Source organism: Melitaea cinxia, chromosome 7, assembly GCF_905220565.1.
Source record: "Melitaea cinxia chromosome 7, ilMelCinx1.1, whole genome shotgun sequence".
NCBI classification, from domain to species: domain Eukaryota; kingdom Metazoa; phylum Arthropoda; class Insecta; order Lepidoptera; family Nymphalidae; genus Melitaea; species Melitaea cinxia.
The window spans coordinates 18,027,202-18,045,870 of NC_059400.1; the positions used below are offsets into that span (position 1 = coordinate 18,027,202).

General features: G+C 36.7%; 1 protein-coding gene across 1 annotated transcript in view; it reads right to left on the bottom strand.

Annotated features, from left to right (window-relative positions):
• LOC123654932 overlaps nt 1-18,669 on the bottom strand; it is a 138,056-nt gene that overhangs the window by 24,970 nt on the left and 94,417 nt on the right. The window contains exon 5 of the mRNA XM_045590789.1: nt 2,292-2,372. Coding sequence (XP_045446745.1) covers nt 2,292-2,372 — 81 coding nt within the window. The remainder of the gene's footprint in view (nt 1-2,291; nt 2,373-18,669) is intronic.

Genomic DNA, 18,669 nt, shown 5'->3' on the forward strand with positions numbered 1-18,669 from the left:
GATTTCGTACTTACAATTTTGGATTGTTTATTGGACTTGTTTGTGTTGTGATCTGGATTTGTTGTATAAACGTTTCGTTTGACAGTGAGTGTCCGTGATGCCGCATCTGTACACGACGGAGGAATATGCCAACATGCACCTCATTTATGGGGAATGCAGATGCAATGCTACTGCTGCGGCTAGACTCTATCGTGAGAGATATCCAAATCGTGAACGTTATCCGGATCATCGAGTTTTTATAAATGTGCACCGGTTACTCTCAGAGGGTCGATTCCCCAACCAAGTGACTAGTGAGGGAAGACCAAATACTTCTAATGAAGACATGGTCTTGCAAGAAGTCAGTTACGACCCGAGTACCTCAGTCCGTTTAATTGAAGCAAGGACGGGGGTGTCAAAAAGTACAGCACACCGAATTTTAAAAGAGAAACGAGTTTCACCCGTACCATGTACAACGAGTACAAAGTCTCCTGCCCCAGGATTACCCTGCAAGGCTTGCATTTTGTCAAATGATGTTGCAAAAGTATAGGGAAGATCCGCAATTTTTAAACAAAATTCTATGGTCCGATGAATCTACCCTAAAAAGAGACGGATACATGAATCTGCATAATCTGCACGAGTGGCATTTGGAAAATCCACACTTAATGCGAGAAGATCGATCTCAGTATCGATTTAAAATAAATATGTGGACCGGCATTTTAAATGGAAAAATTATTGGGCCATTCGAGTTACCAGAAAATTTGACCGGCGAGGTTTATCTGGATTTTATAGAAAACCATTTACCAAATTTACTGGAAGACGTCTCACTTGACATTTACCGAAGCATTTGGTTTCAACAAGATGACTGCCCAGCACATTATACTCGCTCAGTCAGAGAATTTCTCGATCTAGAATACCGAGGTAGATGGATAGGACGGTCTGGTCCAATTTCGTGGCCAGCCCGTTCACCGGACTTAAATCCAGTCGACTTCTTTTACTGGGGAACGTTAAAAGAAAAAGTATATTCTAAACCACTTCAAAATTTAAACGAATTACGAGAAAAAATTGCGGCAGCTGTTGAAGAGATCAACTCGAAAAGGTACGCTCGTCTTGTAAACCGCTCTTTTTTAAGAAGATGTAGGGCTTGCATTTCGGCCGAAGGCAAACAATTTGAAAATTTGTTATGAATGAATAAACTTTGATTCCAATAACTGAATTTTATTTCAACCGTATTTTTTTTTTGTCCAAATTTAAGTAACAGTCTTCTAAGTCTAGTGTCACTGTTTCGCTCACACACGGCACAATAGGGTCACTATATTATAGCATTCGTATTCAAACGCGGTCCATAGCAATTTGAGTGATATAAAAATAATTAACTTTCATTTGGTTTACATTTTTTTTTCTACCGAATGTTAGGTGTAGTCTTCTAAGTGTACTACCATTTTAGAATCCAGACTAAATGCGCCATCTTTTTACAATACTATGACTGTCTGTCTCGCTCACACACGACACAATAGGGTCACTATATTATAGCATTCGTACTCAAACGCGGTCCATAGCCATTTGAGTGATAAAAATAATTAACTTTCATTTGGTTTACATTTTTTTTCTACCGAATCTTAGGTGTAAACTACTAAATGTAGTACCATTTTAGAATCCAGACTAAATGCGCCATCTTTTAAAGCTACTTGCCAAAAGAGCGTAGTACATTTTTTTTACAAGACAGTCACATAAAGATAGATGTTGTTATCTTTTTTGCGTAATGGTTGCGCAATAAAATGATGTTTTTCTAAAGCTGAGGCATTTTAGTATTAATTTTAGATTACAATTAATAAAACAGTTATTCAGGGACCCGTTACACAAAAAAAAAACAAAGCATAGTCAAGGTTTCTAGTCACAAAGCTTGAAAGACTGTCACAGGGTGTCAATTTCTCGATTTTTTTTAAAAAGCCATTATTTTTTTAAATTATTCATAAATATTTTTTTTCTTATTTTTCTGATAACCACCATCAATTGGCCTATCGCCCATTGCCGGCTTGACGTTGATTTCTGGGACACCCTGTATATGTATATTGACTACAGGCATAAATAGAAATCTTTATAATTTTTTATATGATTTGACTAGCTGCTCAGTTTAAGCATTTCGACTCTGATGCTGACCTATCCTCAGGCATGAGGGACCGACTCCAGAGTGAGAGGTAATTTTGGGTACAATTTGAGGAATTTCATGTTTTATTACTATAGATTTTAAACTGATATGATTGATAATATAACAATTACATTCTAGGAGTTATTTTAAAGTGTGTGTGACTCACCCAGAGCGGCGCGGAGGGTTGTAGCTGCGACGCGAACGCCATTCGGAAGGCATCTCCCACTAACGCGTTCAATTCCTCCGCCTGCAAACAGATTTATATAAATCATTAGGTCATCATCATCATCATTACAGCCTATACAGTCCGCTGGACATAGGCCTCCACAAATTTACGCCAGAAATAACGTGAACTCACGTGTTTTGCCCATAGTCACCACGCTGGGCAGGCGGGTTGGTGACCGCAGGGCTGGCTTTGTCGCACCGAAAACGCTGCTGCCCGTCTTCGGCCTGTGTATGTCAAAGCCAGCAGTTGGATGGTTATCCCGCCACCGGTCGGCTTTTTAAGTTACAAGGTGGTGGCGGAACTGTGTTATGCCTTAGTCGCCCACACGACACCCACGGGAAGAGAGGGGATGACTATATTCTTTAGTACTGTAGCCACACAGTACGCGTAAATTTGTGGAGGCGTAGTAAATCATCAGGTGCAATATCATAATTAGTACACAAACGAGACACTACGGTCGCAAGAGTTGTGCTCGGAATGTTGAAGGCCGTGACAAGGTCAATGCAATGGAGAAGCAAAGAACCACGATTTATTAGCGTAGTTGTATATATGACTAGCCCGTTGGCGCAGCTTGTAGTGGCCCTGCTTTCTGTTCCGCGGGTTTCGGGTTCGATTGACGCCTGAGTCTGGGTGTAATATTTTTATTTATATATGTATTATTTCTATGTATATTCATCAATAAAATATAGTCATAACAGTCGGCTGTTACCTGTAACACAAGCATTAAGTTGCTTATCACAGGAACAGACGACCGTGTGTGTATGTTATAAGATATCTGTTATTTATTATTATTTATTTATGTATGTATATACATATATAGGTAATGCGGTATTTTATGTGTGTAGATGATAATAATGTAGTGAATGCAAATGTGATATATATTTGACATATGTACGTAAAATAAAATTCAAATAAATCATTAAACACAAAGTACTAATATATAACAAGTTTCGTAGTGTTTATTGTAACTTAGACGACTTTCTGGTAACTATATCCCAACTACCATTTGAGCCAGACATAATAATTTTGACCGAGTGTTGGCTATGTAGCCATAAACCTACACCAAATATAGAAAATTACTCTTATTACGCTTCATCTCGGGGTGCAAATAGGAGCGATGGTGTCATAACATATTTCAAGAAAACTATAAATGCTGATTTGAAAGAGATTTATCTCCGGGATGCTTCATGTGTGCAAATACATATAAAAAACATTATTTTGTTAGCAATATATCGTTCACCTTCCGTAACGAACGTCGATCCTTTTTTGGAATCTCTAAACCAGCATCTGCAGTTGTTGGAGAAGAATAGAAACATTGTTTTAGTGGGCGACATAAACATAAATACCATAGCTAGCGAAACAGAACAGAGTGGTGAGCATCGCAATAGGTTAAGTTACCTAGAAATGTTAGGCACACATGGTATTATGATGGGTCATAACCTTCCGACTAGAGGAAACAATTCGCTCGATCACGTCATGTTAAAAATAGATAGGAAATACATATCTGCACAGGTGGTAGTCTTGAATACCACAGTGACTGATCACGACATGGTCCTGCTACATCTTGCAAATTTGGCTGTTAAAATAAACAATATAAAAACGAAAACAGTAATTGACTACAAAGGTGCACTACTCAATTTAAAAAATAGAAATTTGTTTGATTTATTAATTTTAACTAACCCAGAAGATATAACGAATAGTCTTATCCAGAATATAGCAGATTCTTTAAAAGAAAACACTCGTAAGATAACAATTACTAAGAGTAAATTAATCCTTAAACCTTGGATAACACAGGGGATGTTAAGATGCATCAGACACAGGGATAAATTATGGCACAGACTTCGTTCAAACCCTAACAACGAGATTCTTAGGATCTCCTACCGAAGATATCGTAATTTCTGCAACAATATTGTAAAAAATTCAAAAAGGAAGTATGACAGAAAATTGCTTCAGGATTCATCTGGTGATCCCAGGGCCCTTTGGAGTAATATTGCGACTATTACCCATCAAAAAAGGAAAATAAATGATAGTTCTAAACTCCTACAGATAAAACATTCCCCAAAGGATTCGGTTGATACTGTCAATAAATTTTTTACCAATATAGGAAAAAGTCTCGCTGAAAAAATAGACCAAGCAAATACGAATCACCAATCTGAATTAGTAACGAATCTGTCTTCCTTTGTTTTTCTTGATACCGACTCAAAAGAAGTATACACTGTCATCTCCAAGTTAAAAACCACTAGTGCCCCTGGATGTGACAATATCCCGACCAGTTTCCTTAAGCTTGCAGGACTTGAAGTGGCTCCTATCATTTCTCACTTAGTAAATCTTTGTTTTGCTAATGGCGTGTTTCCTACTCTGTTAAAGGAGTCAATTATCACTCCTATATACAAAGATGGAGCTACTGACGACGTTAGTAACTATAGACCGATCTCCGTCTTGCCCTCCATATCAAAAGTAGTAGAAAAACTTATAAACTCAAGGCTAAAAAAATATCTGTATAAATTTAACTTATTATCAGCATCACAATTTGGATTTAGAACGGGTAGATCGACTGTGGATGCTGTTGAGGCTTTGACTTCTGTTGTTATTGATCACCTTGATACCAAGGGTAGGTGTCTGACGGTTTTTTTGGATTTAAAGAAAGCGTTTGATACAGTTTCTTTTCCCATACTCTTACAAAAACTTGAAAAGATTGGTATTAGAGGTGCTGCTTGGAATCTGTTTGAAGATTACCTAAATAATAGAACTCAGCGAGTAAAAATAGATGGTATCATAAGCGAGAAAACCTACACTTCTTATGGTGTACCACAGGGAAGTGTTCTGGGTCCAACACTGTTCCTCATTTATATTAATGACCTTTGCAATCTGAACTTGGAGAATACTAGGATCTTTTCTTATGCAGACGATACAGCACTGGTTTTCACCGGGGAGTCATGGGATAAGGTTAAGGCTGTGGCTGAAAATGGCTTAGGGTTGGTCGCAGGTTGGCTCAGATGTAATTTGCTAACCTTGAATACCTCCAAAACTAATTACATGTGCCTAACAGTAACTAACAGAACCCAACCGGATTGCAATTTCGATATCAAAATACACAAAAGCCATCATCCTGAAAATACTTTGTGCACTTGCCCCTCAATCAAAAGAGTGTTTGTTACTAAATACCTGGGTATTATGGTCGATCATAGATTGTCCTGGCTACCACATGTAGAATTAGTGTCTGGTAGACTTAGAAAGCTTATGTGGATTTTTAAAACTCTCAGGCATGTGGCTTGCCAAAGGCTGTTGAAACAGATCTACTACGCCTTAGCACAGACAGTCATTACATATTGTATTACAGTATGGGGTGCTGCCTCGAAAACTCATTTAATTGTGTTGGAGAGAGCACAGCGAGCACTTTTGAAGGTTATTTATTTTAAAAAACGCCAATACTCGACCACTAGCCTTTACACAACATCGGAGGTATTATCAGTCAGAAAACTTTACATTCAGCATACAGTTTTAAGGAAGCATACCTCCTCAAATTACAATATAATAAATTTTAAGAAGAGAAGAAAGGATAATGTTTTTGCCACTAAACGTACTCACTCACAATTCGCTCAGTGTCAGTTCGGATATATGTCATCGTTTTTATATAATACTATCAATAAATTCCTAAATATTCATCCGTTGACACTTCGTAAATGTAGAAATAAGTTATCGAGTTGGCTTAAAACCTTAGATTACGACCAGACAGAAAATCTTCTGAATAAAATAAAATCAAGCTGAACCATGTACACGCACACGCATACGTTCAATTACGCACATACACACACGCACATACAAGCGCGCACGCACGCGCACACGCACACAAACACCCATACACAAACACACACACGCACACACACGCGTACACACACACACATGTATATTTATGTATGAATATTTAACTACTTCTTTATTTCTTTATTGTATATATATGTATTGTATGAATTAGCGCTAAGTACTGTTTTTCCTTGTATTTAGTTTATAATGGAAGAGCGACTCCATCTGGCTCAGGTGCTTTCTGCGCCTAATTGAGGGAGTCAATCACAATGTGTAAAATAACTCGATGGTACTGAAATAAATATTTTTTCATTTTTCATTTTTCATAACAAAAAGTAAATTTAATTCGCATTCAGCCTGTAATATCTCACAACTGGGGCACTAGGGCATAGGGTACTTTCTCCAAGTCGAAAAAGGATTGGAGCTTAATCTGCCCTACTGCAGGTTGGTGCATATGTTCCCTACTATGACTAACTATCGCTACCGGGTATTTATGATAGCAACCGGGACCAATTAACGATAGCTCTCCGAGGCACGGTGAGGTGACCCACAAGGACAGACAACAAGCGGAACAACACACCCAAGCGGAAAAAATATTATACAAATATAAATATCCATGCCGAGCGGGAATCATACCCGCAAACCGTTAGTGCTTAAGCCGTAGTCGCCTTTGGTCCGCTACTTTCGGAGTTTATCGCTAACAACGTGACACTATTTTTTTATATAAATAGATTATCTATTACTTTGGATCTCCTTTTATTTTTAAAAATATCTTCAAACATTCGCATTCACATCAATAAACTACTGACGTCTCTTGATAATGACCGGTATCGGTAGAAGCAACATCCTGTCATTACAGCATCCTAGAAAATTGTAACTGCTACCGAGAATTTGTGTTAGGGCCCGAGTCACTAGTTGTGAATAAGGTTTATCCTGCAAATAAGTTGCGATTAGACATTAACAGTAGGAGATAAAATAAGCCATTAGGATTGTATTATATCAATAAATAAATTACAGATTTTAGATTCATTTTTGTGAATAAAAATATCTCATAAATATAGTGGAATTCGATTTTGAAAAAGAATAATACATCAAATTTTATCTATTGGATATCATCCGTCAAACAGCGTTATCCACGGCTGGTGAAGCAGGCCCTTAGTCTATTTATTATTTTAATTATAGACTAGTACAGAACGTATCCTGTTCCTGTTGTAATAAAATTGTTACAACGATTTTGGGAACGGTTGTGATTATTTTCGTTCGTATGTTTCGTGTTAGTCGTGAAGGCATGGTGATAAATGCTGTAAGATGTTGGGGATATGACAATAAACAATCTTTTATGGTGGAAATTTAAAATGAGGACGAAATTAGGGTCTAAATAGATAGTTCCATAATCTCGTTCTCATTTTGTTACACTTTATAATTGTTAAAAAAATATATGCCATCATCATAGGACATATCTTCAGACAGACATATGCTCATTATCCTTTTAGACGATACTTTAATACTGAATATATTATTCGTGATATCTTCATATAATGAAAGCGCTTCACCCAAATATGTTTACAGCGCACGAACTTTTCAAAGACTTATTAAATTATCATTAACCTAACATCACTCTTCGTCAAGTGTAAGTATATTACTGAGTTCTATCAACTCAATTAAATCATGTCGTAACGTGATCATTAAAACTACATCTACGTATTTAGATATTACTGATACTATAATACTTAAATATTATTGTTGTATTGTAACTTTTGTAACAAGGCAAGTTTTGTTGTTATGATATGAACAGGTTCCTACTTCCCTTGCCTTTTTATATCAAGCAATACCCGACAGGGTAACGGGCAAGTATCTCAACCTTATATAACAGCCAAGTAATGCTGCTTTTGCTTAGTTATATAAACAAGGATCAGCTTTCGATTAGAAAATTAATCATCAAAATTGGTACACCCAGTAAAAAGTTTTGAGGATGATACAAAGTAGATGGACAAAAAAATTAGTCAAGTACATCCGCATCATTAGATATAACTCAGAAAGTACTCATCAGATCTCGATTAAATTTAAATGGGACAACACAACAAGCACCACCTATCAATTAAACAAAAGAATCATTGAAATCGGTCCACCAAGGTAAAAAGTTCCGACACACGAAAAAAACAATCGAATTGAGAATCTCCTCCGTTTTTTGAAGTAAGGTAAAAAATGAATTGCCCAAAGTTATGCAAAACACAATTTATAAACATAATTTAAGAGCGACTGCACCAAATGGAAAAAATCTTTTATTTATGTTCTTCAATGTCATGACAAGATTATTATACGATGAAATTTCAAAAATGATAAATACGCGGTTAAAAATATGGCGGGTCAAAGTTTGAAGGTGGAAAAATAAAGAAATTTCGAGATGAATTCTGCATAAAAGTTTTTATTTTAATGTGTTTAAGTCAAACCTTTGTATGGGAACAGTTATGGTAACGGTAAAGGCGCGTACGTTTTTATTTAATTGTATAATTCTAAAACCAGTCTCCTCCGATCTGATTTAAGCTTTACAATGCATTTGTATTCTTCGTGTAGGTGTAGCATGGGGTTTCATTTACTTTTTGAGTTCCGTGCCTAAAAGCTCCAAAAAAACTAATGCTATAATACTTATAACTTTGCCGTATATTCGATTGTCGAAAGGATATTTTCTCAAGCGTAATTATTTTTACATGACTCGATCGGCAAACAAGCGTATGGCCTACCGAACGGAGTTATCGTAGCTTATAGATGCCTATGACACCAGACGCATTGCCGACTACCCTCCCCAGGAAATCTAGCTATATATAGAAAACAGAAAAAATAATAAATTTAAATAAGGTGTAAGATTGAAGAGGATTCCATTCTAGAAACGTGTCTTTTCCAAGGTATATATTAGTACATAAAACTTTCTACATTTACCGTAACCTGTAAACGTCACTGTTAGGCAATGGCCTCTTCGTGCTTCTTTCTTTTTCTTTATAATTGTAACGATCTATCTGGTATCAATAGTAACAACTGGTACCGATTGCTTAACGTACTCTTAGTGGTAGAAACGATTGGTTACCTCATCAGGAAATATAAGAATACAATGAACTTCGTAGACTGGTTATGTTGACGTGTAGCAGGATATACCCTGCTCAAAATCTAGAGCTGCCCGTCTGGGGAAGTTCCTGAACCTTTCTGGAAATACTAGCTAAATAACATTGCCCTGAAGTATGATTACGTTCCTGTGTTGGATAAGATGGCCAGAGCTCCTGGGGAGGGTCAGGGTCTACAGGGCGTCTGTAAGCTATGGTAGCCATATACCATTAGGTGGCAATACGCTTGTTAACCTCATCATTATCATCATTACATCCTATACAGTCCACTGCTGGACATAGGTCTCCACAAGTTTACGCCAAAAATAACGTGAACTCATGTGTTTTGCCCATAGTCACCACGCTGGGCAGGCGGGTTGGTGACCGCAGTACTGGCTTTGTCGCACCGAAGACGCTGCTGCCCGTCTTCGGCCTGTGTATTTCAAAGCCAGTAGTTGGATGGTTATCCCGCCATCGGTCGGCTTCTTAAGTTCCAAGGTGGTTGTGGAACCTTGTTATCCCTTAGTCGCCTCTTACGACACCCACGGGAAGAGAGGGGGTGGCTAAATTCTTTAGTGCCGTAGCCACACAGCACAACCTTGTTAACCTAGTCGTTTAAAAAATCCGTGACCAAAAACAAATATTTGTACAAAACAGATTTCCTTGAAATCACAAAAAACTCGACCAATACAATACGAATACCAATAATCGAGAGTTACCAATTACCATTAGGACCTCACCTCGCCTTCCTATAAAATGAGCCCTAATAAAACCGACCGGTATTTTCACCTCGTAAAAGGAATAATGAGTAAAACACATCCTGTTTTATTCATTGACAAACGTTTTTTATGTATCCTACCTAACACTGCCTGTTTACGATGCGTTGTAAAGAGCGTTCCGGTCATACCGAGTTATTGGACCGACTTTTTAACTCGTGTCTGAGATTCCAATCGAGTTATCTATCAATGAAATTCTTTGTCAGGCTTTTTTATGAAAATAGAAAGGAATATGTGTAATTGAAGTTCTGAAATATAGTCGATTATGATTTTATATGTGCACTTCCTAATCTTTTCGAAATTTTGTTAGTAATTATTAATTTTTAGTCCTGAATGTCTATGGTTATACATAATTTGATTTCTTAATTTAAATTTATGACCAAAATAGCTCGGATTATTTAAGACTTTATTATTTAGATTTCGGTAATCTCATTACGAATAGAGAGGACACGAAGGAAATCAATCGGCGCGGTCGAGATTTTAACCTTGATAGAATTTGAAGATCGTAGAAACAGTGTAAATTTTGTTTAAAAAAAAACCTTAAATTAAGATAACACAAATATGATATATCATCAAAAGTTAATATCAAAGCTCAACCATGTAAGAAAACCCATAAAATATAATGCCTTTACTAATACAGGACTTCGGACTGGGTCGTAGTAGACGCCAAGGTCGCGTGCGATTACAACGTCATCGTTAATAGTATACGTGAAAGCTTAAAGACTTATATCTATAACCTTTACATTATTCTGTTTAGTAGATGTTTAAATAAAAAAGGGCAAAATGGACTGAACAAAAAACAGCAAATTTCCAATATTACAGGGTGTGAGACGATTTTACAAAATAGACAATGATCTATAAAGATAATAAATTAATCAATGCTTCACGCTCAGTGGGCTCAACGCCCTCCACTAAGATTCAGTCCTATGTCGGGGGTCCGGAAACACACACAATACACAAGCACAAACGCCCAGATCAAGGCAAACATCTGTATGGCCAATACAAATGTTTGCCATGTGTGGGAATCGAAGCTCAATAGCCATAAGATTGGCGTGACCGTTGCAATAACACGTCGTTGAAAGATAGAACTAAGAATTCCGGGGGCCGTTGAATAGACAATCATTGTTGTTTTATATACTGTGTTTTTATATAATCAGGCTAATATTTTGTCTATTGAAAAGTAACAGATATTGTATGTTATCATCTATCTACTTTGCATTTATAATTTTATAGCAGAATATTGAATAAATCAAGATTGTCCGCATCTGCGATTATCTAAGTTATTCTAATTATAGAGGAAGGCATTGCAAGATCATCAAACGGATAAGGCTAGTCATTACAGAATATTTTCTAATCTCATAAAATTCCATAACTGTTAAACATAGTTTGCATTTTAAAACTAAATTAGAAGACATTGAATTTAAGTTATGAGTTCTTAATAAGACAAACAAAACTTAAGAAAAATGTTTACAAATAAATAAATAAAAATAATTACTCAATTCAGATTTCAATTTTTTTTTAACTTAATCTTTAGATAAACAGCTACGTATCATTGTTTATACAACTTGATCAACGTACCGTTAAATAAATTGACAATGTATCTCATGGCATGATGCGTTTGTTTTTCCAATCAAATTTTATTTATGTATAATGGTCAAGAAGTGAGTAATAAACTCATTAGTAGCCAATAATTTTAACATGATTATAGGTTTAAAACCTGTATCATTAAGTGATTAATCGATTGCAACTATATTTGACTTGATCATTGCTGCAGTTGACCTTGGCAGTGATCCTTGTTTCCGCTCTAACAACGTTAAATTCCTGTTTCAAGTCTGAGTGTGAGATTTGTATTTTTTTATTCATTTGATAAAATATTTTAAATTCATAAATATGAAGGTATATCAGTCAAATGTTCTGTTACCTCGCTCACACCAAAATGTTAAATCTCATCAAAATGTAAAATAAATAAATTAATAAAGGTTATTGTTGTTTTTTTAAACAACTAGGTCGGCCATCAAGCGTACTGGACACCTGATGGTAAGCGATTACCGTAGCCTATAGACCTCTAGGCTCTAGGCTCTGGTCACCTTACTCATCAACAGGAACACAGCACTGCTTGAAAGCAGTATTATTTAGCTGTGATCTTCTGTAAGGTCGAAGTCTTACCCAATCGGTCTGCTCCAGATTTTGAGCAGGATATTTCCTACTGTGCCCACCTCAGTTTAAAATTATTTTAAACAGACTACGTGTATATAAAAAAGTTATACTTATTTTTATTTAAAATTCAAGTTTCCTAATCAAAGTCGTAGAAGGAAACCAATTGAGCCAAAAGACAGAAAACTCGAGCCTCCTATTCGCCACAAACTCGACAGTCTGTAGCCAGACGTCGCCCTGGTATTGCGACCGTTTCATTTACATTTCCCCGGGAAAGGGGACAAACGGTAATTCAATCGTGTGTGATGGCTATGTGTAAGAATTGATGCCAGCTGAGCCTTCCGTCGTACTGCGAGCTATGAGACTTATGCCATCAGCTATAACAAACCATTTCAAATTATTCAAAACTTTCATTTAAATTTAGAACAATTTTGTAACAGATCTCAATTTGAATGTACTTTTATATGTGACACTTTTAGTGTGATGATACTTTTTTTTTTTTAAACAAAAGCTGGTGTTAGTCGTATCGCCCCATTCAGATTAAATCGAGATCGTATGTTTCTTCGTATCTTTTTTAATTATTTCTAATAATGTTAATTGTTTGACTAATTTTCGACTACCTACGCTGATGATGATGTAGAACTTGCCTATGTACATTTAAGGCGATTTTTATTTTCGAAGTTTTATCGTTCACACAACACAATTAGTATTTAAATAAAATAAAAAATGGGAAATTCACTTATTACATTAACAAGGAAATTAAAGAAGTCGATATAATTGATTGATATTCACTTTTAAATTTTCAAACTAAGAAAATACGAGTGCTTAAATCTCGCGACAAGCTTTTAAGTCACGCGAGTGTCGTGTTTAATTTAAAATATTATATTGTTTTCTAATGTTTACGCGAATTTTACTCATTATAATGGACAAGAAAGTCCTCCCGTGACCATGATTGCTGTAAAGTATCCGAATTGTCGGGCATCTAAAAAACCTAATAAACCGCGCTAAATTCGAAAAAGTTGTTTCAAAATATTATTATAAACACACCAAGATATTATTTTGTTCGTGGTACAACTATTACCTTATGAAATAGATTCGTATTTCGCATTGTTCTCGGAAGGAGCCGCGGAATGTTGCCATCTAATACGATTCCGGGCTTAATAAGGAAACCGCTACAACAAACCACTCGTTCTCTTAGAACGCTGACTGCGGGTTCTATTAAATTATAACAATATTATCATAACACTACGTTTCATAGTAACACATTGTATGTGTTAATTTTGTAAGTTATATTTTGTTTTGAAATGAGCTGATGAATTAGAGTGTGTGTAAACTTCCTACGGCAAATGCCTATTCTACAGATAGGATAAATTAGATGTATAGTTACTCTATAGTGAGTAACGATCGCTATCAGGTGTCTGATAACAACTGGAACAGTCTTTATGTGCTCTCCGAGGTACTTCTTATAACGTTTGATTCTGTTAAAAATAGAAAAGTAGTAATATTGCCAATGTTTATGTGCGACATTGAGATGTTTGTTGTTTTCTGGGATTTTGTGAATAAAAGCCTTGATTAACATATTAATATAAAATACCGAACGTGTCACGCGGCTTATTCCGTAACACCCGAACTCTCATTCTCTAATCATTTTTTATACAACTAGGTCACGGTAATAACAAGCGCACAGCTCACCTGATGATGATGATGATGGTAAACGATTATCGTAGCCTATAGACGCCTGCAACACCAGAAACATCGCATACGCATTACCGACATCACAATAACACAACACAACTTGACAGAAGCGTTATTTAACTGGGATTTTATTGATTATTTATTCATTTATTTATACTTTATTGTACACCACAAGTACATTTTAAACAATTACCACATTTAAAAAACATTTACAGACTGTGAAGTACAATGGGCGGACTTATGGCTATTTCGCCATTTATTCCAGACAACCCAAATCTTCTTTTCTTTAATCTTCTTTAAGAATGAGGTACTTCACTAGTCGGGCTGCTCCAGTTTTTGAGCAGAATTTTTCCTACTGTCCCCTACCTCACTGGATCATCTACATACTATCGTTCATCATAATAATTTGAACAGTTCTGATATTACAAAAACATATCAAAACAAAAGCAAAATAATTATAAACATTGTTATAAAAAAATACATAATTAGCACGTAATAAAAACAGAAATAGCGCCATATAAATATCTAAAAATCAACTAAGCGTAGCATCATCAACATAATTTACATCCATTAATTGCTTTTTACAACAGGCGTGTTTTCTAAAATAGATGAACGTAGGGTGGGTTTATTGTCGGCCAACAGTCGGTGGTCAACTGTAAACCACTTCCTGTACCTCGCCACGACACATATAAAAAATGTAGTTAAATATTTTTAAGTTCATTCAGTAATTATTATTGGAAGTTTGTTTCATTACTGATTACGAATATAAAGATGAAAGATAATTTAAAATTATTATTAATGTATTATTATAAGGGCGTAATTTAACAGTTTGGTAATAAAGATGTATAATGATGCCATATGTATACTTAGATAAAAGAAAATTGGTATATTTTTGTACTAGCGACCTCTGTCCATCTATATTTCTTTACACGAAAAGTAATCACTAACATATCATGTACTAAAACCTTCTCCGTAACACGCTGCATCTTATGGTATAAGTATTATTCCGATCGGTTCAGTAGTTTTTGCAATATAACCGAACTAAAAAACCGACTCTCCCATCGATTAGTGGGTAAAGATATTCATTATCAAGCGCCCCATTAATGTCTAATTATTATTATCGGTCACCAACCCGCCTGCCCAGCGTGGTGACTATAGGCAACACACGAGTTCACGCATTTTTGGCGCGAACTTGTGGAGGCCTATGTCCAGCAGTGGACTGCAATAGGCTAGAATGATGATGATGATGATGATGATGATGATATTATTATTATTATTATTGTTATTGTTTATATTAGACATCATTAAATCTAAAACTTGTAGTTAATAAGTAGATGCAGAACAAATCCTTTTTGCTGTAGATAAAATTTAACAAGGACATCAATAACAACGACAATTAATTCGAAAAATTTTGAAAAAATGACTTTACTGATGAAGGTTGATATACATTAAAACATGGTGCAATAACTGACAAAATATATAAGGGGAAGATTGAAAGTAGCACCTGTGACAGAGAAAATGAGGAGCAATAGGTTAGCGTGGTATGGGCACGTAATGAGGAGGGATGAACGCTATGTTGGTAAAAGAATGTTAGGGATGAATGTCGAAGGACGAAGAGCGATCGGGAGACCGAAAAAGCGATGGATGGATTGTGTGAGTGAGGATATGAGAAAGAAAGGAGTAAGCACTGAAGTGACGAATAATAGAGAAGAATGGAAGAGAAAAACATGTTGTGCCGACCCTACATAAGTGGGATAAGGGCAGGAAGATGATGCAATAACTGACAAAAGCAGAGCTAATCATGTGACAGTTGATTCAAGATACTTCCAAATAAATAACCTCCACGACTTCGTTAGTATAAATTAGTATGTATTTCCAACTAGTGTCTACATCCAACCGCTCTGATGTAGTGGTGTGTCGAGTAGACGCCTAAATACAAGCGGTTTGCGAGTACGATTACCGCACGGGATATATGTATTTGTAAAAATATTTAATAAATAATAATATCACACTCAACAGCCCTCAGTAGGATTTTTTCCTGTGTCGGGAGTTCTAAAACACACACAATACACAAGCACAAACGCCCCAGACCGCGCCAATACCGCCAGCGCAACAGCCAGTGCTGTGGCCGCTGCACCAACACGTCGTCATTTGTTTCCGATCTGGGTGCCTGTTCTTGTGGGTCTCCCCGCCGTACCTCAGACAGCACGTTAAGCTGTCGGTCCCGGTTGTTATCATACACATATTATAGCGATCGCTACTCATAATATAAACCAACTCAAAATGGAACAGCGTGGTGGATTAAGCTTCGATCCTTCTCGTACATGTATACAGAGGCCTATTCCCAGCAGTGGGATGTTACAGACAAAATCGTATCGTATGTAACTCCAATTCATACACTCGTAACATCGTCTACTCCAGTTCGTTCCACTCGTAAATATTTTTGGAATCGAACGCTTCACCTAAACGGATATTTACAAGGCAATAAAATTTATTTTAATGTCTTCCCGTCGCGCGTGCCTTCTTCTCTTATCTTCATAATATTATAAATAAAATTTTACTACGATTTTAATACCGTTCTAACACTAGTATTTAAAACAATGTTTCTTGATAAGAATAGTCTAAATAAACATATAAAAAACGGAGTATTCTCAATCTCTCAATTCGAGTATTTTTTTATGAGTGCTAATTCATAATTTTTTAATCAATCTTTCTTTATACGTTTATCATATGGTCCCATTAAGATTTGAATAATGTGTTATATAGGTATCAGATATACTTGTAGATGTACTTATGTCGAAGTCATTTTTTGTTTTGGAACAGTACCTACTACTTAACTACTTAGTATTTTTTATAGTATTAAAATAATAGTTGAATTGAATTCAAAACTATATACTACTTTTACTTACTTTTTTTATTCATTGTATTTATTTACTTAAATTTATATTACGTAAAATAATACAAAACTAATTCAACATCAGAGCATGTAAAGCGCATTTCAGGTCGGTATGAAAAATAAATATGTATTTACATAAAATAATCTTCTGTACAATTATTATAATACAGACATTACAATACATTTAAATACAACAACAACCAAAATATTTTTATTTTACGTTACTTAACACATAACGTAAAATAAAATAAAAATTGTGTCACCTCAGAATTATTTCCTTACGCTGGCTTTACGAGAAATATGTACATCATTTTTAACTTCCAATATAAAGCATAACTCCCACGTTACGAAATAGGAAACTCGTCTAAGTGGGCGAAACAATGGTATTATAAAGTACAATTTACGAATATTTCAAAATAGCTGACAACTGCGTTTGCTATCGTTTTATAATTTTATTTTATTCATTGTGAAAAAACCTTGAGAAACTTTACTATAAGATTTTTTTGTTATACTTACAACTGGGCCGGCAAACAAGCCTACGGCTTGCCTGATGGTAAGCGATTACCGTAGCTTATACGCCTGCAATACCGGAAGCATCGTAAGCGCATTGCCAACCTACCCTCAATCCCCCCCAGGAGCTTTGATCACCTTAATCACTAAAGGAACACAACAGTGCTTGCTCCAGCTCTTGGAAGCTGGCTAATGTGCAGCCAGTGCCCAAAAAGGGTAGCCGAGTGAATCCCTGCAACTACCGACCAATCGCCATCACCTCCATGCTCTGCAAAGTCATGGAAAAGGTACTTAACAGCAAGTTGCTGAACTACCTAGAGGACAATGAACTCCTCAGTGACCACCAATACGGCTTTCGTCAGGGGCGGTCTACTGGAGATCTTCTGGTGTATGTCACGCACTGCTGGGGCGAAGCCATTGAGAAACATGGTGAGGCGCTCGCTGTATCACTAGATATCTCGAAGGCCTTCGACAGGGTTTGGCACGCAAGTCTCCTTAGCAAACTTCCTGCTTACGGCATCCCTGCTGACTTTTGTAGCTGGATTTCAGACTTTTTGAGTGAACGGTCGATCAGAGTGGTCGTGGACGGCTGCTCCTCTGACCTGGTGGATATAAACGCCGGCGTCCCTCAAGGTTCTGTTCTCTCTGCAACTCTTTTCCTGCTCCATATTAACGACATGGCATTGTTGGATACGCAGATGACAGTACGATTGTTGAGAGATATTTGTCCAGCGCAAAAGACAGCTGGGACGTAATACGTTCTCAGAGAGAGGCCATGGTGGATCGAACAAATTCAATACTGGGGCAAGTATCCTAATGGGGTGATTGCAACCTGGTCACGTTCAACGCCGCCAAAACGCAGGCCTGTTTATTCTCCACCAAACGGAGTCCTTTCAACTTGACTCCTACTTTCCGTGGTACACCTGTCCCTGTGTCCGATACCCTCGACCTCCTTGGCATAGAGTTGAATTCTAACCTCAACTTTGGCAATTACATTGAGTCTAAAGCGCAAACTGCGGCCAGAAAGCTTGGCATCTTAAATAAGGTTAAGCGATATTTCACGCCTAAACAGCTTCTTACGCTATACAAAGCTCAAATCCGATCGTGCATGGAATATTGTAATCACTTGTGGGATGGCTCAGCTAAATATCAACTCGCCACACTGGACTCAGTGGAACGCAGAGCCAAGCGGCTTATCGGTAATGCCAGTTTGGTGAAATCTCTTCATACTCTGGCTCACCGAAGAAAGGCTGCCAGTCTAACGGTCTTTTACAGGTTGTACTTTGGAGAGTGTGCCCTGGAGCTGCACGAGCTCATACCCCCATCTCCTTTCTTCCATCGGACTTTCAGACGTACCGCAGGCTTTCATCCCTACCTGATTGATATAC